This window comes from Pempheris klunzingeri, unplaced genomic scaffold (genome assembly GCF_042242105.1).
Source record: "Pempheris klunzingeri isolate RE-2024b unplaced genomic scaffold, fPemKlu1.hap1 Scaffold_139, whole genome shotgun sequence".
Classification (NCBI taxonomy): Eukaryota; Metazoa; Chordata; class Actinopteri; order Acropomatiformes; family Pempheridae; genus Pempheris; species Pempheris klunzingeri.
The window spans coordinates 801-24931 of NW_027255042.1; the positions used below are offsets into that span (position 1 = coordinate 801).

At 25.3% G+C, this 24131-nt stretch overlaps 1 protein-coding gene across 1 annotated transcript; it reads left to right on the forward strand.

The window, feature by feature from the left end:
- Positions 1–3958: 3958 nt before the first annotated feature.
- LOC139225380 (ATP-binding cassette sub-family E member 1-like) lies at positions 3959–15127 on the forward strand (the record flags this gene model as incomplete). The annotated part of the gene is made up of 15 exons (XM_070856243.1): positions 3959–4061; positions 4133–4218; positions 4269–4484; positions 6228–6317; positions 6368–6415; positions 6478–6547; positions 6589–6685; positions 6733–6822; positions 6892–7163; positions 10797–10928; positions 10981–11210; positions 11268–11350; positions 14758–14880; positions 14931–15042; positions 15086–15127. Coding segments are annotated over 15 exons (1794 nt in total), but the record flags the coding sequence as incomplete, so codon positions are not given.
- Between the last annotated feature and the right edge of the window lie 9004 nt (positions 15128–24131).

Consider the following 24131-nt stretch of genomic DNA (forward strand, 5'->3'; position numbering starts at 1 on the left):
TTTTATATATATGCAATCAATAACACGTTCTACTATAAAACAATAACAAGATAGTGCCCGATTGTTCTCGAGCACCCGTCTACTATTTGTTAATAATTGATTAGTTATTAATGTATGCGTAGTCATACATAACACCCATGTAATTTAATCTTCCTCTACGATCTCAAAAGTGATTCTTACGAGAATATTTATGATCCTCTATTTGAATACTTTTTAATAAGCATTTCTCATCATCTTAAATTCTACTAACCATCGAGTATTACTGCTGTTTAATAATTATTTTGACATTATACGTTCTTTTTTAAGTGAAGTTCTCACCTAGTTGATCAAGAACATTTTCACCAATTTTTGTTAGCATATAATCTATTTGGGGTGTCATAAATATCTAAACAATTTTTATCAACTCACTAATGTTAGATAAAGATGATATAGAAATATGTTTCCTAATTTTACCATAAGTTATTGCTGGGTGCTGTATAATTAGAAAATGAATAAGAAAAAGTTTTTATAGTGGAGGTCTGGAAATATCAGCAATAGTTTCATTTTTAAAGAAGATTTTTCAAGCATAATTCATACGTTTATTAAGAAAAACCGATCAAAAAATTTATGAAAACATTTTATTAGTCAGAATTTTTGCATAATTTTTGTGGTAAATTCGATATCATAGCAAATATACCTATAATCCGGAATAGTAATTCTGTCTATGTTTTTATAATTAATTTTTTTTATAATTAACCATGAAGCAAACGATCAATGAAAATGAACTAGGAGTTACGATTTGATGAACAGTCACTGTAATTTCACTGCTAAATTAATGAGGTTTTTAATGTAGCATATTTAATGTTACATACAGTTTGATTAAAAAATTGCGCTTGTTATATCTCCACTAGCTTTTATAACTCCGTAAAAACTTTATAGACACAGTTAGTCTGTTTTCTCAGAATACGGCTTGATATATTTCCTTTTACACTACTTAATTATTTCTGACTTTATACTCAAGCGAAAGAAAATTGAAATATTAAACATGCTAGAACTTTTTGATATATTATATTAGACAATAATAAAATATACTGAGTAAAAAGGACCAAATGTTTAATTATATTATCAGAAAAATTTATAAGTTAACAGAATAAATTTTAATTTATTCTATATTTGAACAAAAACTACATTACTATCGACTTAGAGGATTTTATACCGAATTCGTGACAATAGTTCTCTCAGATTGTGATTTTAATAGGTTTTTGCAAATAAATCTAAAATCAACATTTTTTTGTGAATTTGAGCCAAAATAATTCATATTAAATAGCTAATAATCAACATAAACCAACAAATTTATAAATAAATGTAAAATTTTTGCTTTACATTAAATTTGTAAGTATTTATATGTAATGTTTCTTAAAAAACCACCCGTTATTTTATGAAATATAGTCAATTTTTTTTCAGTAAGCATCACTAATTTAGACATTTGCTAAATAGTTATAGAGTAAATTAAGTGTTCTAAAATTTTAAACCTGGATCCATAAGTGTGTGAAGGTAACATCATTAAAATAATCGAATTTCACAAAAATTTTAAAATTGTTATTTGGAGCAACAATCTACATTTGAGCAAAATAACTAATTTTAACTATACTAGGAATATGTAATCCATATTTGCAGAGGGAAAAAAATATCAGTCGTTAGCAGATTAAATATTTTAATCGAATTTTTATCTAATGAACGATACGAAAAGTTTGATTTAGTTAAAAGGTATAACCCCTCTGGTAGATAATTGGAATGAGAAATTAAAATTGGCCAGACATGCTTCATCAAACGCTTTAGGTACCGGAGCCGAGTTAGTCGTCATAATTCACACGAGCCTCCGCCTTATTATTATATGGTTGTGTGGGAGTTTAACTAATTAAACATCAAAGTTTTAAGGCAAACAAAATCAAAAGACAAATTCATCTATCGTTAGTTCTATGAGAATCAACTCCAAGGGACAGCAATTTACTCTCATACCTTAGTGCATCAGTACTTGGTTTTGACCACCCATGAACTATAATTTTATACAAAAATGCAACTACCATGGTGTTCCTACTAACTTCGGATTAATGTGTGCAAAGGATCGGAACAATGTGTTTCACGGGGTCTCGAACCTGCGATTAAGTGATCGGTGAACGTTCGGCTATATCATTCAGATGATCTATCCGCACATAAACGAAAATTTATCTGTATGAGAATATAGCTGCTAAGAAGTAGTTTTAATTTAATTTATTGTTTAGTTTTTGCGTGAGATATTTTTTGGAACCTTCCATACTTTTTTTTGTGAGAAATATCCTACTAAATTTTTAATGGTTTTATTATCATAGCGTTCCATTTCTAATGAATTATAGACATACTATTCATCATTGTAAATGTTCGTATCTCTAAGGTATTATTTTTAATGATTAATACGAAATTTTTTCTATCTAGTTTAGACACGAAAAAGATTTGAATCTGCCCATTCCTTCATTAGAATCCTATAATGTTTACTCTTTGTGTCTTATAAACCATTCTCCCCAGCTCTAGCGACGTCTTTCTTGTACTTTTTTATTACATTTACTCAGACATTATCTAATATATAATTATCGTATAAAGCAAGCACATATAAGTCTAAGCAGAACGCTGTTTATATTAATGATACTAAGAAAATTAAATTATTAATTCATATATTATCTATATATAAAGATACCGATTTAATCTTTAAGCTATTTTTTTATGTATCTCTTGTCAGAAACATTCCCTCTTTTTTATTTTCTATAATGGCTTCACGAACTTTAAGGAATCTTATATTTCTCCTATTGACGCACTTTGACAAAATTTTTATTGTCACATATTTAAAAAAATCTAAGTCAACTTAAGCTTATATAAGACCACATGAGATTTTTAACACAGTCAAGCTTCTAACAAAGAACCTGCTAATGTTTTTCGGAATATCATTCTTACTCGACTCTACTACTGGGCTGTCTTATGATACCCATAAAGACATGAACGTTTCTGTTATTGGTGTATAGTTGATCTTTATATGTTCTTAGTGTAAGTCGAATATTTGATAGTATAGTTGTGTGATATATTTATATATCATATAATTAACGCTTTATAACACAAAGGAACTTTTTATAAGCCGAATCTCAAAACATTCTATTCCACAATGAATTTTTCCACGAGTAAAAATATTTTTTGCACCTTATTTAAAGATCTTTTATTGAATTCCTATCGATAAGAAAATTGTGTAAATAAAACATTAAAATATTTAAGCAACTGCATTGTTCACAGCCACTCATATTTCAGTGCAATAAAAAGCACTAAAAGAAAAAAATTTATTACTTTGAATTTATATAATATAAAAATAAGTTAATAAGAAAACTCATTATTCTAAAAGAGCTGAAAGACGGCAACATTATCGTGATATGTATACATTGCGCACGCATGATTATTATTTGAAGTATGCTATACTATTTTTAAGGATAAATTTTTATCTCATTCGATCTTAAAAACACTAAATTTATTATAAAAGCTATAAAATTCAAAAAATTATTGTTTCAGGAAATGAATTAATTATGACCAAGAAGCCTCACCTTTATAGTAGAATGCACCAAATTTCTATAAGACTCATACTTATATGCAACGTGTATATCCGATAACTAATAAAGGATATAAAATCCAATGTAAATGTAGAATAAATAACAAAACGCGTCATGGTTTATGAAATACGAGTTACTCCGGATTTTTACGAAAATATTTAAACATTACTAAAGTTCATAATTAAATACAATATCACTAACAATAATTTTCTAATAAATTAGTTTTAAATATAAATGAATATGAGTATTAAAAAATCGCGTAATGCTAAATTATAAATTAGTTATCATGCTTACGAACCTTAACGACATTTCTCTTATTAAAAAAACGTGATCGATAATGGGAAAAATCTCGGAAGGGTGATGAGAAACTGATACGTATAGTTATAGTAAATACAGAGAAATGTAAACCAAAGAAATGCCGGCAGGAATGCAAAAAAAAGTGTCCAGTTGTACGGCAAGGTACGATGGTGGTTGGATTGACTGCAATCTGTTATACGCTGACAGAATTGATTATTTAATTATTTTTTTAGGAAAGTTATGTATAGAAGTAATGCCAACTGATGTGATGGCATTTGTATCCGAAGATTTGTGTATTGGTTGTGGAATATGCGTCCGGGTAAAGGAATTAAAGATTAATGAATAATTTTATTTTAAAAATATTTATAGCAATGTCCATTTGGAGCTTTGACTACAATAAATTTACCTGGATCATTGGAAAGTGAAACAACTCATAGATATGGGCCGAATTCATTTAAATTGCATCGTTTGCCAATACCTAGACCGGGTGAAGTATTAGGGCTTGTTGGAACAAATGGTATAGGTAAATCAACGGCATTGAAAATAATGGCAGGTCGATTGAAATTAAATCTTGGAAACTTTAGAGTAAATATATTAAACTTTATGTTGTAAATTTTGTATAATAAAATTTTTAAATAAAAATTAAGTAGCTATGAAGTAATAAGAAAAGTATTTATTTTAACTAATCTAAGTAACATCTGATAAAGTACATTTCAACTTTGAGATAAAATTATTCCTCTCAAAGAATATCGAGAATATCGAGAATATTGAGAATATTGAGAATATTGAGGTTACCCTATTAACTTAGTAATAGATTTTCCATGTTATGTCATAACATTTTAAAAATCAAATTTTACTAACGAATACTTGAAGTAAGCGTTCATTAGCAAGTTTACGTAAAAAAGAAGTGCATGTAGAAAGTTTTATTATTTTTTCTGATAATGCAAAATTCTTAATTTTATTATCTTAAAAAGTTTATTTTTCATCAGAATTGCTAAAAATTAATCTTATTAAAATATAGAGAAAATTTTTAATTAAGGAATTATAGTTTTACATTAATGCGGACTTAGAATGATGTCATTTTATCTTATATTATTAAGATAAAATGCCTTTTTAATTCATTAAGGGGGTTTATTTATCCTAAAAAATTTATTGTGGTCAGGTCTAATATAGTCTCTAAATCTTTTTAAAACCCATATTGCTACGTTATACATTATTGTGATATCCATTTTATTTGGCGTAGCAATGAAAAGTTTCGATTAAAGTAATAACACTTGAATATATCACTTATTCTTTTTTATTTACAACGTCAAACTTACACTGCTATGTATTATGATGTTGGATTCAATTTGATTATAATTAATTTGTGATTTATTTTACGTAAAGTAACGTGTCAATAATATCTTCCTTAATGATCCATAATTGTTTAGCTAGCGAACTCGGACTTGTTTCTCTAGCAACATGAAATTTTAACTTACTAAGAAAAATCGTTCTAGTTTGAATATGACCTATGCATTATATTTAAAGTACACTAGTTCTGTGAAAATCATTTTAATTTAATATATAATCAATTATTTACTGTGGTGCAGCAGCATCCCATTTTAACTTCTGGCAAACAGTGTGATACATAATTTTTGATAGAAAAACGCAAATACCATATTATTTTTTACTCATTACGGATTGTGAGATAGAAAATACTTGGACCAGTTGTCACAAGTATGATTTTAAATCGAGTATATCGGGGGTTCAGAGCATAAGCATATACCAATGAGTGATATGCCTACCCATATTACTTAACAATTTAGCTTCAATGGGGATCAAATAGTATATAAAATTAGTCTATTTTCTGATTCATAAGTCATTTATATTTTACGTTTCAGATTTTCTTAAAATTTAATATTACAACTAGGATTATCCGATTATTATTACAAATTTATGCAATTACGATTATTTTCTACTATTTAAATTGACAGATATGGTAGATGGATGCCATTCCTATATTTCACCAATTTTTTTTTATTTATTTTTTTAATTTACATCAAGGAGACAATATTTAATTTTTAAGATGTTTATTTTAATATGAAAACACATCTTGGGTAAAGAAAGAATTAGGTAATTTTTTAAACTAATGTAATTAAAATATTTTTTACGAAACTCTTCATTTTGATTAAATATTATTTCATGTTAATGTATCACTTAACTACCTTTAAATTAAGCATTATTATAATTTTAAGTAACAAATTATAATTTTAGATGTAAAGTTTGAAGATTAAATATTATTTTACTGACATTTAAATAAATATATATATATTTAATAACTATATTAAGGAGCCACCTGAATGGAATGAAATACTTAAATACTTTAGAGGGTCAGAGTTACAAAATTTTTTCAAAAATATGATTGAAAATAAACACAAAGTAATTCCCATATCTCAACTATTATTGCTAAATATATAAATTACTAATAGTCGGTTATGAAACCTCAATATGTGGACCAAATTCCAAAATCCACTAGAGTATATAAATATCTTTTTTCTACATTTAACAAATAATTAAAAATATTAATGAATTATTTTAGGGGATTGTAGGTGATATACTTAGAAGAAAAGATCCATCAACAAGATTCGATGAAATTGTGGATACATTTGGTAATTTAATTTTACAAATAATAAAAATAATTATTCTGCAGATTTAAAAAATGTAATAAACAGACAAATTGATCAGTTGTCAGGTGGAGAACTCCAACGTCTCGCATGTGCTGTAGCTTGTATTCAAGACGTTGATATGTAAGATATAATTTTCTTCGTTATTATAATCTAAATTAAATATTTAGATATATATTCGATGAACCTAGTAGTTATTTAGATGTAAAACAACGATTGAAAATGGCAGCTGCAATAAGACGTTGTGTTGCTAGTGACAAGTGCCTATTTTTTTAAAATTAAATTAATAATCCACAAGATATTTTTATTTTTTTTTTCGTACTATTTAGGTACGTTATATGTGTAGAACATGATTTAAGTGTATTAGACTATCTAAGCGATTATATATGTTGTTTTTACGGAGCACCAAGTGCATATGGAGTAGTAACAACACCATTTGGTGTTAAAGAAGGAATAAATGTGTTTTTGGATGGATTTTTACCAACAGAAAATGTTCGTTTTAGGGAAACTGCGTTAGTTTTCAACCTGAATGATTGTAATGAAGATGCAATAATTGAAAGACATGGTGTTAATGAGTACCCGGATATGACAAGAACTCAAGGTAAATTATTTAATTAAAGTTATATCGTTATTCTATATTAATAGATTAGATAACTAATCCAGATATAACTAATTAAGATTCATAATTAATAAGATTTTATATTTTTTCTGATTTGATTTTGCATATATTACGATATACTAATAGTAAAGAAAACTTTACTACCATTTTTTATTCAGATCCTTAGGAAATAGAAAATGATTTATATGCGTAGTTTTTAAGATATTTTGTTAGTTGGGCTAAATATATTCTTATGCTTTAAGGAATATTTATTTAAAATTTTCTAAGTAAGACGAAATTTGATATAAAATTAAAAAGAATAGATACACTAATATATAAGAAATTATATTATTTTTATTATATATAGAAAGATATATAATATAATGTCTACATAATTTTTTTTGCCTTAAAAATTTTATATAAATTCATTTTATTAGTATATAGAATAATTTTTTTGGCTACATAGAAAATTCCACTCCTACCAATAAGCCGTTGCGCAAGCACTTATTGTGTTTGCGCATTCACGCAGTTTTTTAATACTATTGATATTTTAGAATTTATACAGCAATATCTCTTATAGATATTAAAAAATTTATACAGCAATAGCTGTTTTAGATATTAAAAAATTTACACAGCAATAGCTCTTATAGATATTAAAAAATTTATACAGCAATAGCTCTTATAGATATTAAAAAATTTATACAGCAATAACTCTTATAGATATTAAAAAATTTATACAGCAATAGCTCTTATAGATATTAAAAAATTTATACAGCAATATCTCTTATAGATATTAAAAAATTTATACGGCAATAGCTCTTATAGATATTAAAAAATTTATACAGCAATAGCTCTTATAGATATTAAAAAATTTATACAGCAATAGCTCTTATAGATATTAAAAAATTTATACAGCAATTAGCTCTTATAGATATTAAAAAATTTATACAGCAATAGCTCTTATAGATATTAAAAAATTTATACAGCAATAACTCTTATAGATATTAAAAAATTTATACAGCAATAACTCTTATAGATATTAAAAATTTATACAGCAATAGCTCTTATAGATATTAAAAAATTTATACAGCAATAGCTCTTATAGATATTAAAAAATTTATACAGCAATAACTATTTTAGATACCTAATGAAATCCTTGTGTATACAACAATTTATGTCATTTTAAATAAAAGAGACCATATAGGGGTCCTAATTAATTAGTATTGTGGCAATAGCTTGTTAAACGTACTATCATTATATGAATTCTATATTTCATTTATAATATGATAGTGCAATGAATTCAGTGGATGTAAAACTGAAATTATTATGTATTACATAAGGATAATATCCATTCAGTAACATACAATGATTCTGAGGATGATAAAAAATTTTTTTTTAAATTAATTTATAAAATAGAACACCATTCAAATACTGTGTTGCTATTAAAGTCATAATGTGACATCAAACGTGTCTCATTTTCTCATTTTTGAGAATCTTGCGTATTAAGTAGCGAATGGAGTAGTTATATTTATTTACCATCTTGTATAGTATTTAGTCTAAAGCTTATGGTGCATAAATTATAATTAGACGAATTTATTTTTTATTTACGTGTAAATAAATCTTTAAAATGAAAAATACCTAAAATTATTTAGTAGTTCTTTGGAATAAAGTTTCCTTATTAAGATTAAGCAATGATGATCTATATTAGTAAAGCTTTTATATGCAAAATCTTAGCTATTTCACTTTATCACATCGATTTGTTACTTTAATGAGGTTAATTGTAACTACAAAGCTTATTGATTCCGACAGAGTTTTAAAATTAACTCAGTGCTGATACATATAATAAACGATAGCCAAAAATTATTACAGTACAACTTGTGACTTCGTCCGAATGTATAGTGTCTTTCAGAAATACGATTTTGTTATATATAAAGCTTCTTTTGGTGTATGTATCTTATTGCCATCGTAAATATAAAATAATTTAAATTTTATCAAAAGATATAAGCTTTTTGGCAACGTAGTTTATCAGAGGGGTGGGGGTTACTGATTTTGTACCTCCATAATTCCATGAATTACATTCAGTTTATACGAAGTATATGTAATTTATATATACTGATTAGATGAAGCCTTATAATTTACTTTGAAATTTATTTTATATTATAGACAATCGGATTTTTTATTTTAAAAAATCTTAAATTCTACTGTAATTATATTTCAAATTGAACTATACTTACACAACTAATTAGTTAATTGAGTTTATTATTCGTTAAATTATTTTTGAAATAATAAATTTTTATGACAAGACCTCTCTTAATAGTATCATTAATTTGGCTTATTATTCTCTATAACTGAATCGTTTCATATCAAAATAAGAAATTTTTTTTGTTATAACGTTATCTACAGAAATCATTAATAAGACAAATCAAATAGTATTTGCTAGAATTGACTATTTTCAGCTGATTTAAACATAATTAATATAATTTATTACCTTGGTGATTTTTATTGTTCCTAGTTATGTATATGCGTACACACAACATTAATTAATCTGAAATTCAATTATGTTGAACATTTTTGTAATTTAAGAGGGAAAAAACTTTAAATTATGTCTATATTAATTCACAGTGCCCTCAATTAAATTAGATAGGATGTAGTGCAATCATATATATCTTTGCAACAATATTCAAAATTTATACTTGGAATCATCGGATCTTAAACATGTGATATTATAAATTTCTCATTTTACAAATAATCCATCCATTTCATTAGTCTACAAAAAGTCAACTTTATGTGTGTTAGAATATTCAAGTGTAATAGATCATATGCTATATTACTTGATATTAACCTTCCTTTAATTATCTGAGGACTATTATATTTTAAAATTAAAATTTTTATAGAGAATGAATCATGCGAGTAAAAAAAACTGATAGAAATCTTCTTAAAATTAGACCACTAAAAATATTGTTTTTACTTACATACGAATTTCTTTAAATAAATTTGTGATACCTAAGATTAATAAAATCTAAAAGATGTAATGTTGCGTATATTTTATACCATTTAATAAGATGTTACTTTTGTGCTAACAGTAAAATTATTATTTTTTTCAGATAATAATTTTTCTTAGTATTTTAAAAACGTGAGATGTTCTATTACAACAGCATCAAGTCAGAAGAATTATTTTTAATGAGTACTATTGTTAAAAATTGCTTATATTAAATAACTTTGTGATATAATAATATAATCAATGATAGGATATCTGATTGATTTTTTAGTTTTGATTCTTAAATTTTTTATATATAAATGGTATATAGAGTGAAAAAGCGCGCAATTTTTTATTTAAAATAATTATGAAAGTATATTTTAATGTGAGCATCCATGGACTAATTTTTTAACATAAATAATAGATTTTTTAACATAAATAATAGATTTTTTAACATAAATAATAGATTTTTTAACATAAATAATAGATTTTTTAACATAAATAATAGATTTTTTAACATAAATAATAGATTTTTTAACATAAATAATAGATTTTTTAACATAAATAATAGATTTTTTAACATAAATAATAGTGATTAACTTCATTTCCATATATTAAATTAATCTACATATTATATAAATATTTTAAAATACTTATAGGGGACTTTACACTTGACATCGAACCCGGTAAATTCAATAATTCAGAGATTATTGTTATGCTTGGAGAAAATGGAACTGGTAAAACTACATTTATTCGTATGCTAGCTGGTATTTTGGAACCAAACAATGGAGGTATCTCCGTAAAAATTTTCAATTATATTTAACTCTGTTTATTGATGAGAAGGAAAAATACCAAAATTGAATGTGAGCCACAAACCACAGAAAATAAGTCCCAAATCACAGATGTCTGTTAAAAGACTTCTAATACTTAAAATTGGTGACACACTAAATCATCCACAATTTAACACCGATGTTATTAAACCATTGGGTGTTAATGAAATATTTGATTTGGAAGTTCAACATTTATCCGGTGGTGAACTACAACGTGTAGCACTTGTACTATGTCTTGGAAAAGTAATACTTATTTTAATGCACTATATGGATATAAATAATACTAATTAATAATTATAGCCTGCCGATGTTTATTTGATTGATGAACCATCTGCGTATTTGGACTCTGAACAGCGTGTCATTGCTGCAAAAGTGATAAGAAGGTATTTCTTACTAAATTCTCAAAATAATTTTGCATTTCGTTAGAAAAGATTTTAATAGCTTTTGTCGCAATATTAAGATAAATTTATGTACTAAAGTACTGCTATTCTATACTATGCGTAGGATAACTCACAATTATAATGTGCGCGTTCGCAAAAATCGGCGATAATTTAATTTGAGTACAAAATTAAATATTTAAAAAGAGTGTTCATATATTTATTATATTCTCTTTTAAATAAGAATTCATAGATTTTAGTATTATATTTTTTTCCAAATATAAAATGTTAAATTTCACCATTATAGTTACTTATAAATATAAAATGTTAAATTTCACCGTTATATTCTCTTCTAAATAAAAAATCATAAACTCCGTTATATTCTCTTCTAAATAAAAAATCATAAATTTCAGGATTATAGTCTATTTATAAGAATTCTTAAATATAACTTGATAAGCTTTTTTTAAATTTTGATATTTCTGCATAAGGTGTACCCAAGTTTATTAAATTCTGTTCATAATAAAATACGATGAAATCCCATCAGATACGCGCGCAAAATTATAAAATCATAAAATTAGAATGTGCTGAGATAATATGAATAAGTAGTTAAAAAATTAAATTTTATTTTATTTAATAAGCACTAATCTAATTTCCAGTTGTACGTGGTAGACCAATGGCTTCCAAAAAAAATATAATATCATAATACTTTTCGTAATTTGTACATATATTTAAAATTTTTTACAACCTCATGATACGATCTTTCTCCTAAAACACAAATATTAGGATTGCACACATTGAACTTAATTTCTTGTTCAGTGTTATTCTGGGCCTCACTTTAATTTTTCAGTAAATGTCTGTGGTCCAGAATGCGACTGATTAAATTTATTATGAACGTGACAATTGAATGCTTATGGCCAATTTGAAGTTAATCACACCTTTAATGCGATCATATGCGTTCCAATTTTTTACGGGATATTTTTGATGAACTTAAAAAATTCACTTTAAAATAAATCAAGGAATTAAGCTAGATTCACTTCAAAAATTGTTTGTTTTATTTTTTAATTTAGTGAGTTTTTGATGCACAAAGACTATGTATAAAAAACATTTTTTATCATTCAATATTTCTTTTTGAATACTTCTTCAAATAGATTTTCTGAAATGGAACAAGCCAAATTTTATTGACATATCTTAAAATGCTTTTTAAAGTATTGAAAAATTGTAGTTCTAAGTTTACTATGTAGTATGAGATACTTTAAAAAAGTGACATTTTTATATTTTATTTAGAATGTATATATAGCTTTATTATTAATCGCATACGTTCTGTTTGACATCAATATATTTATATATGCAAAAGCGGAACATTTTTATTAAATATCTTTTCATGGATGATGTAACAACTGGATAATTTTTTTTTGAAATACTTTTTAAGGTTCCATCTGATAACCAAGTTTGGTGCTATTTAGATGTATCACAGTCTTTTTTGTACAAAATATAACAATTCGATTGGTGTCATTTAAGCTAGAATCATAAAAAATTAGGTATTTCATTTCGCACGATTATAAATTTGACTCATAGTTAACATCAGTTGAGCTATTTCTTCTATAATTTTTTAATTTTTTATAGCAATTAATATTTTTATAAAGATTAATTGAACTCATAGCTATAGAATACACTTTTCTATTGAATATTTTGTATTTTCAGCCAAATATTACATTTTCTGATTCATAGTAGCTTTTTTTATTTCACTTTTATAAAATAAGTGATTGTGCATAGAAACATCTCAATATCTTAACTTCATCCAAAAGTATATATTTTCATTTAAATAATCTATAAATTAGAGGAATTTATTATATAATATTTATTCTCAATTTCAAATTGTTTAAAAAAATAACGAATTATTTTCACTATAAATCCTACGTTCCATGCAAAAAGAATGCGCGCGTTTTATGGGAGATTCCAACATGCCGCTTTTCATAAATTATATTTTTACAATTTCGATATTTACGTTCAATTAGTTAGCAAGTCGATTTAATTCAGTTCATTTTTATTCCTTAGGTTGATAAAAACCTTCAATTGTGAATGACTTGACCACGTTTGAGAAGCCCAAGCTTAACAAACTATTATATCAATCCGTTTAAAATTTTTGAACACTCTTTAACTAACTTTATCTATGCTATGATAATTATCTCAAGAATAGCTTGATTTCGTCCATTACAATCAGTAATCTTGGTTTTTTAATACTCTTTTAACATTATACTTTCTTTTGGAGGTAACAATTAATCGATTTATACAATAATATCTTTGTCTCACTTTTACAAAATCTTCGTCGAGTTGAAATTCCATCCGATCTCAAATAATACTTTTACAACACTCGAATGCTGTAGAAAAGGATGAAATATGTAGGTTAATATTTTTGATGTCTTTATATGTGGCTTTGAAAAAAGTAAAACAATAAAAAATTCACTTATTGAAAGCTTTGAAAAATTAATAATGCTTTTTAGTAAAGATATGACATCTTTTTATCTAAATTGGAAGTCATTACTAATGTTTTTTCTTGTTGTTATGTCGTATAAGTGCTACCTGAATGACTTTGAAAAATCTTTAGACTAATATTATGCAAAATATCAGTCATAATATAATTCACATAATGGCGAAAATAGCCATAATCTAGAATTATGATCCTTTCTATGTTTTCCTAATGTCTATTTTATTATAACTTTTCATGGAGCTTATTTTATCGAATGTTTCCGGTTATACCCGTACATTCTGTCACATATAATGAAAAATAGCCCTAAAATACTACAAGGAAGTCATTCACTACATAAAAAATATTTTGTTTACTTTTAAATATGGTCAAGAATTTATACATTATATTTCTCATTTGTAGACTATATTCATTATCATACATAAATTCTTAAATTCCTAAATTCAAAAAAATCAAAAAAAAATCAAAAAAAATCAGTTATATATGTATTAAAATCTATCAATTTAAATTCACTCAATCAAAGAATTATAAATCAGAGTAACTGATGCTACTATAATACAACTTAAGACAACAAATTCTATTTAGTTTGTTTATTAAGCTACAACTATTTTAAGATATGGGTTAAACTATTGTACTTTGTAAAAATAGATTTTATATTGTACAAATTTAGCAAAAACGTTTTTTCTTTAAATTATATAATTAATGAGTTATTCTTAAATATACAATTTTATATCAGCTTTTTTATTGAAAATAAAAAATCTTATTTATTAATCACACTTTATAAATTTAACACAAATTATAACTCTTAATTAAATAATATAATTAGTCAATGAAAATATTGTAAAGTAAAAGTAATAATTTCATCAATAAGTATTTCGCGAAATTATTTTCCCTCACTTAAATATAATAAATAATATATTTATTATAGATTCATTCTTCATTCAAAAAAGACCGCTTTTGTTGTAGAACACGATTTTATTATGGCCACTTACCTTGCAGACAGAGTCATAGTGTTTGAAGGCGATCCATCTATCCGTGCTACAGCTAGATCGTATATATTCAACTAATATCAAATCAAATATTCACTTTGTTTTATTTTAGTCCACAACCATTAATAAGTGGTATGAACCGATTTTTAAAATCTTTAAATATTACATTTCGTCGTGATCCAAATAATTTTCGTCCCCGAATTAATAAATTGGGTAGCGTCAAGGTAACTTAATTATTCGTAATTAAAATTTTATAATGGTTTTTAGGATACTGAGCAAAAGTCATCAGGCAAGCTACTTCTTTTTTAGAATCATAATATTACTAATTTGTTATCATTTTTTAAATGTTACAAATAACAAAAACATTATTTAAATAGAATTATTCCAATTTAACTTATCACCTGTAAATTCTATTGTTTACTATTTTCTAATAATTCACTTAATTGGTGTTATTACTACTGCTATGATATTGCGTTAATTAGTTAATTAATTCCTATTCATTTATGTTCGTGAATGTCTGTAATCAATTAAATGAAAAGTTAATTGATTACTTGAGTAATATTAGAATTAATTAAGATGGTAAATTCAAAAATGAATACTCAGTCACCTCCTCCACCATCAAGTTTAAGTTCAAGTGGTACAACAACTATAATCAAACTTGATAAAATCAACACCACCAAATAAATGTGTACCCCAATAGTCATTATAACCAAGTATAATATTTTGTGAAGTATATAAATGATGGATTGATTTCGATGTGAAATTTTAGGAGGATATTGAACCAAATAATTACAAATATAGTACCTTATATAAATAATTATATTATGTGAGGTAATAATTATCTAAAATTTAAAAGCTAATGATGTCACTAATGAAAATCTATCGGATGATATTAATGATATTACTAAACGTATATTTTTAGGTGGTTTATCTGATCAAGTATATATTATTAGTAAAATTGAATATTAGAATATTGTTAATTTAGACATCAGAATATGATTTAGAAGTGTATTTTAGTCAATTTGGTCCTGTATATGATGTTAGAATAGTAACAGATAGATATACAGGTCGTTCTAAGTGGTAATATAATTATGTTGATGCAGTATCTTACCAATGTTTAACGTTAATTTATTAATTAATTAAGTAGATTTTTAATCATAATCTTTAAAGAAATAAATACTTTATGAATTGCATAAATGTGTTTTTAAAAAAAATAATATAAATAATAATGGAAAGTTACTTTTGAAGTGTAACATTATTATTTTATATAAGTACTTGGATGTGATCCTTTTTTAATATCTTATGAATCTTACACAAATTGCTTTGTAGAATAATTTTCATTTAATGTAACATTTCATTATTCTTATTTAATTCAGCGCATCTTAAATTTCATGAAATTTCATTATTCTTATTTAATTTAGCGCATCTTAAATTTCATGACATCTAATCATTCTTGTTTAATTTAGCGCATCTTAAATTCATGAAATTTCATTATTCTTATTTAATTCAGCGCATCTTAAATTTCATGAAATTTCATTATTCTTGTTTGATTTAGCGCATATTAAATTTCATGACATCTCATCATTCTTGTTTGATTTAGCGCATCTCATATTTCATGAAATCTAATCATTCTTGTTTGATTTAGCTCATCTCATATTTCATGACATCTAATCATTCTTATTTGATTTAGAGCATTTCATATTTCATGACATATAATCATTCTTGTTTGATTTAGTCCATCTCATATTTCATGACATCTAATCATTCTTATTTGAAATTTCATTATTCTTATTTAATTCAGCGCATCTTAAATTTCATGAAATTTCATTATTCTTATTTAATTTAGCGCATCTTAAATTTCATGAAATTTCATTATTCTTATTTAATTTAGCGCATCTTAAATTTCATGACATCTAATCATTCTTGTTTGATTTAGCGCATCTCATATTTCATGAAATCTAATCATTCTTGTTTGATTTAGCTCATCTCATATTTCATGACATCTAATCATTCTTATTTGATTTAGAGCATTTCATATTTCATGACATATAATCATTCTTGTTTGATTTAGCTCATCTCATATTTCATGACATCTAATCATTCTTATTTGAAATTTCATTATTCTTATTTAATTCAGCGCATCTTAAATTTCATGAAATTTCATTATTCTTATTTAATTAGCGCATCTTAAATTTCACGAAATTTAATTACTCTTATTTAATTTAGCGCATCTTAAATTTCATGACATCTAATCATTCTTGTTTGATTTAGCGCATCTCATATTTCATGAAATCTAATCATTCTTGTTTGATTTAGCTCATCTCATATTTCATGACATCTAATCATTCTTATTTGATTTAGAGCATTTCATATTTCATGACATATAATCATTCTTATTTGATTTAAAGCATTTCATATTTAATTAAAAATCATTCTAAAGTTATTTAGCGCATCTCAAATTTAATGAAACATTATTATTGTCTGATTTAGCGCATCGCATATTTAATGAAACATTATTCTTATTTGATTTAACACATCTCTCATTTCATGACATATTATGCTAATTTGATTTAGTGCATCTAACGTTTCATGAGACACAATGCCATTATTTTTTGAAAATCTTAAAACGATATATGTAATTAATATATGCTACTTTTTAAATCAGGCACATCATTCCAAATAGTTTATTACTGAAAAAGCTACTTTTCTCTTAATAAATTAATTTTAACCAATTGTGAAAAAATGACAGTTATGACTTATGTGGAACAAGCATTCTATTTTAAGATTTGTTAAAAGTTAAATCTAGCCTCACCAACACTTTAGTCAGTTATTTATTGAGTATTTTTTAACTTATGTATTAAACTAATCTAAGTGAATTAAATTTATAAATTTATAAAAATAAAAATGTATATATAAATTTATTAGTTCATTATTAAATTTCTAAAATAATTTATCGAAATTATAAGAACATTTATCTTAAGATTATGAAATCTAATATTGTTATTTTCTTAATTTTTTCAGATGATTTATGGTATTTAAAAAAAGAATAAAGATATTTTCTAATCGAAGTTAATTATTTTAACTTCGATTAACTCAAATTTTAAAAATAAAAGTTTATAAAGCTATATCACGTGATTCTGTTTAATTTTTTGAATTATAGCGCTCATACAAATTTTTGGAATCATTTAACATATTTTTTTAAATTAATTTTTATGTTGCTTATTAATTTAGTGTCTATTTAAAATGCCTTTCTTTATTAAGTTAATTTATTTTACAAATCAGATTGAACTAGATTATGTTTTAAAGAATACCATAGAATTATTTTTCGTAATTTTGCTTGCATTATTGCTTAATCTGCATATTTTTTATGATCTATGTGACACTTTTATATTTATTAATAACAATATATACTACATTTATATAAACTCAAACGTTTGCGATATATTAGAATAAATAGCTCTTATCTTTTTTTGACAATTATCATATATTACTGATTGCTGATGACGCTGGAAAATTTTTTAATTTCTATAAAGATTCATTTTTTGAACTTAGCGAATCTTAAATTATCTTAGAAAATATTAAAATTTACTCTATGACACTATTTTGGAGTACCTATGATATTTCTGGTAATTTTATTTCTACTTTATGCTGAAAATTCTGCGTTTTGTGAGTTGTTATACATTTTATTATAAGAAGAAACGCTTTATAATTGGTGTCTTTATTTTTTTCTTTAAACGAAAAATTATACTCTTTCATTTTTAATATTAAAAGTGAGATTAATATTTCCTTCATGTAGACTTATAATTTGTTAGTTCATATCCATTTTATTTAAACTCTCAATGTTATAAAGTTATGATTAGAGCACTTAAATGTCTTATTTAAGAGGTATAGTCTATAAAAAATTTCATTTTTTTGGAAATTTTTATATTAATTAATTTTACTCTGAATTAATCCATCAGACGGTACCTTTTATGTAATATTATGTTTGAATTATTTTTAGCTCCCAATATTACTTTTATTTATTTAATATGACTAATATTATGAAACTTTATTAAAATAATATCATATCGAGCGTGAGTTTTTAATTTTATTTAACTATTTTTAATTTAATTTCTGTTATGTGAAATCTTTTTTTAGACGACTTTTCGTAAACGCATTTAATTTAAAAATTACTAAATTATTTAAATAAGCATAATAAATTGATATTAATTGTTAATAAGGATAATAAAGTATAAATTATTAAATTAAAATTTTTGAAGTTAGTTTTTATGAATTAATAAAATTATTGAAATTATGAATGTAATCAACAAAAAACAAATTTATTATTGCGCCAATTTATTTTCAGTCAAATAAAGTAGCTTTTAAATTAAGTCAAAAAAATAAGTTCGTATATTTTTCAAAATTATCTCAAATAATTTTTAACATTTTCGCTTTTCATATTTTGAAAAATTGCCTTTCTCTTAATAATATTAGGGACTATAGTTAATTTCCTATTCTACAAATGACGTTTTTAATGAATTTATCCAAGTCCTTATTGGGACCGCTCAAAAATTGAATAAAAATGCCTATAGATTATTATTGATGAATTAGTCGTCAGAGTATCATATTTTTTGAATCCTTGTGTAAGCACTCCTAGTAGTTAATGGGTCTTTTCGTTTTTTTTCCCGTACTTATTAATATTAATAATTTTCATATAAAATACAAGAACTAGTAAAAATCATTAAAAATATCAGTTTAAATAATTTATTATCAATGTAATTGTTTTATAAAAAGGATTATCTGGAACATTGTCTCTTCACTAAAATTCATACATGTAATATTCCAATTTGTTTTCATCCACTCCAATTATTTTTTTAGATCTATACTTTTGCTTATTCCAGTATGATTCAATATGTTATGTGTGAACATATGTTTCAGGATCACAAAATGATATTTGTGATTGACCGCTCTATGAATAAAGCCTTGTTGGTTTATAGAGTTAGAGTTATAGGCTCTACATTGATCAGAATGTATAATGGTGCCATTCCGGCAAATATAAGAAATTATGGGCAGCAATGTTTCAGTTGTGGGATTTAAAAAGTATTAATATAATTACTAGCAGATGTAAAAATAACAATTCCAAAAACCCATATTTGATTAGCTGGAGCTCTTCCTCTGCAATGTTATGGCTTATGTCTAAAAAATGCTTCATTTAATTTCACATATAACTCCATCGTCACCTTAAGTGATTTGATTTTCATTAAAATATTTTTTGCAGCCACTTCTTAATGTACTATAAAAAATTCCAACTAACTCTTGAAACATTACCTTCTTTTATAACATCTTTATTTGAGTTTCAGAAGAAAATTTCCACAAAAGATGTATCGCTCCTAGTAAAGTTAACCTGAAATTTTCTTGGAATTAATTTTTTCTTATTGAAATTGTTTTATCTTTATTTCAGTTAAAATTAAAGCGTTTCCATACGTACTTATCTGATAATTTGTTACATACTACCTGCTTCATAGATACTTGACAATATGTACATAACATCCTGTACGTTAATATTTCTTTTTGCCTAAGAAATTTATACACTCTACTTCGATATAACCTGCAACCAATTTCAATATTTTTTCTGCGTAATAACTCATTAAAAACAAGCAAATTAATGACAATTATTCAAATACGCATTTAGGGTATTAAAGATAATCGTAACCGACATTATCCGTTTCTGAATATATGGATTTTCAAATAAGCTTTTTCAAACTTATCTACAAAATAACTTAGAGGTTATAAATGGCACCCCAGTTTCTTCATTTTTTAATTCAAAAACGACACCTATCAGGGGACCCTAATGATGGAAAAGCACTTCAAGAATTTACTCAAGAGGGGCTGCCATTAATCTTCTTTTTAAAAATTCCTTTTTACACTTAGAATTACTTATATTAGTAAATATGTAATGTTTTTCTATCAATATCGTCACATTACGACTATTCTGTCGAAGTGAGATTATAATTTCGGTGTGGAATAATAACAATCTACATAGAATACAGGATTGAGAAAAAATTTTTAAAAAATTTTGGTATTTAAATAAATCTAACTTTGTAATATTATAGTGAAATTTATAGATAAATTTTGTATTTTGAAATAGAAAAACTTTTTTTCAGATATTAGTTATTTGATGCAACACTATATAAGATAAATAAAATATTAGATTTTAATAATTTGACTATCAATCAATTTTTTCCATGACCAAGTACCTTAGCATATTCCTGTAGTATCAATCACAATCAGCTCTTGTTATGAGATTAAAAGCCTCTGTTACATATAAATTTAAGTTTGGTACATTGGAACACCTTTTTTAGGGACAAATCCTTTCCATTTCGCAAATAAATTTTCAATGGATTAAAGAATGGACAATAAGGTAGGAGTTAAGAATCCTTATATTCTGTACAAACAAGCCCATTATAATGATTTGTGCGTAAAATGTCTAAATAAGAACTGGTATATTAATTCCATTATTAGAACAAATTGCTTTATGTTCTATCAGACAAGATTGCAAATTATCTCCATTGACGACCTTATTATGTATCTTATGATACAAAAGCTTGTTTTTTGTCCTAGCTGAACAAGTGATATACTCCCGCTTCGAGCGTATGGTACATTAGTTGCTGCTCTATTAAAATTTATGATCTTCCTATTTTTTGTTCTTTTCTTGACTATAAAACCAACACCATCAATAAAAACAAAAATTTTCTGAGAAATAGTCATCTTTAGATCAATATTACATAGTCATCTCTCGATACAATATTACATAGTCCTACCTTTTTTGAATATTTGACTACTTCTTGTAGTAATATGCAGATTTTTTTAAGTGTAATGAAATTTCTAGAAGCATCTATCGATTAGAAAAGTGAAAACTTTTATTTAACTAATTCCACATAAGTTTATTTAGTATATATAAACAATTTTCGTCCACCCACTGAAACGATTTTCCACTATTGATTTTGTAGAAGCTTTACTCTACGTTCGCCACCTCTTTATCTGTTCTATTTTCTCTGCTTTAAAGAAACGATGTGCAATTGTTGAAACAGTTGTTTTGGGAAGACACAATAAATATTATACAATGAGTTGTACTCTTCCCTTTTAAGATTAAATTTAGAATTCTTTCTCGTAATTCAGATGAAATCTGTGGTCTTACAGCTCTACTAACAGTAGATGTAATATTCTGTGTTTGTAGAACATTTGATGAGTCAGATTGATCATTCTGATTACTTTTATTTGATATTCACCGTATTTATTGAATATTCTCCATTAAAAATTTTTCTTAAAACTTTGCTTCGACGTGTTTGATTGATAATTGGCGATTTTGATCAATAAATGACGAAATAGATAAAAAACCCTGTAATCTCGCATTAAAATATTTATTTTTTTATTTACCTGTGTAGGTAAGATTTTAAAAAATATATTTTTTTAGTTAAGAAGCGTAACCTCCTGGCCTAGCTTATTTGTTTGTAAAGTTAAAGTTGGTTAGACTTGCTTCAATTAAAAGCTTTAGGCACTGCAGCTGAGTTATTTATCACAATTCCCCCACACACCAGCTCTGACTTATTATCCTGCGGTAGTGTGGGAGTTTAACTCACTAAACATCCCCGTTTTAAGGAAACCACCATCCCCACCCTATATATATATATATATATAATATATTGGACGTTGGCTCTATTTTTCTTTATCAAAACAGATACAGGAATTTACTCCTAGTACATCAGCACTAGATTTCAACATCCCACTATCAACATGAACTATAATTTTTTATAGAAACATGTAATTACCATGATGTTCCTACTAAATTCGGATTAAGAGATACGAGAGGACCGATTATGCAGTGGATGGCAGCTGGCCTTGAGATCAGCGAGTTGAGGCCTTCTGTCCGCTTTTAGAAAAATATAATTGTACCACAATCGCTACTCATTATTCTGCGCATGCATTATGGAGAATCTTTCTTCATGTCTTGATATTATGAAATGGCCTTAAAATATTATATCATGCTTGATTTTTATAATTTCGTGCAACTATTGAATATACATGCTCCATCAGTCTAGATTTTGAGGATTAATTTACACCTTGATTCGCACCATCGGAATATTCGTTTCTTTTCGGAAAATGCTAAAGTAAGTACGAAATTTTTTTTAATATAAATGTATTTCTTTTTAATATAAATGGAAAATGTGTTTTTAGTTAATTATTTTTAATCGATGTTTAGCAAGGTATGTATGTTCAGATAAATGCGGGATTTTTATTCGTGATATTTCTTTTTTATAGCTCTTACAAATGGCTTAAATACGATTTTTATGAACGCTTTACTGAGTTTTTAATTTAATTGGAATAATTTATAGTTTCATGTGAGTAATACAGATTACTTAATTTGTTAGTTATACAGACTAGCAATCCATCAAAATTATACAATGTTAACATTCTCAGTTATTATGCTTTCTAGGGTTTGTTGATTATGTACCACAATTAGTATTTTGGAAAATATTTCCATTTAAATTTATTTCGTCAACAGTCAAATATTTAGATTAACAAAAAACTATTCCTAGTTGGTATTTTCTTTTTTATACTTGAGACTCATTAGTGTGGATAATTATTATTATGACTAATCTTTCGATTTTCTTCTTATTTAAATCGTATTAATCAAAATACGCTTCTTTGATTAAATTGTGGCCAGTCATAAAGTGTACTATTTGAAAAAATTTGGTGTCGTCTCGATAGTTGCCCATATGGCTTATGGATAAAAATATTTTAAAAGTATATCAGTGCAAAAGTTTGTGAAAGGTCCAATTTTGAACTTTCAAAGAATGTCTTTCATTTAAGTAATATTTTAAAAAATATAATTATCAAATATATCCTTATATTTTAATTTCATTTCTTCGCAAAGTTTTCTTTGGGAAGAAGCAAAAATTTTTGCAACAATGGTATAACATTTCTTTTTTTAAAGAAAAACAAATTCTAACAATAAATTGGTCAATGTTTTTTAACGGTAATATCATCACGCTATAAACTTGTGAAAATTAATCAGAATATTTGATAATGTTTCCGCAAACTGTAATTTAGTTGATTCTGAGATATTTTTATCTCAATAAATTTATCCATTTCCTCAATGAATTATATTAATTCAATGAATCATCAAATTAATTTATTCATTTGATAAAAGCAGAAGCCTTTGTTAGTTTACTCTACCTAAAAATATACCATGACGTATGTAATCGTTCTATAAAGTCAAAGGATTTGATTAAACTCAAAGGTGAGTTTATTTAGATTTTTTACATATATATTA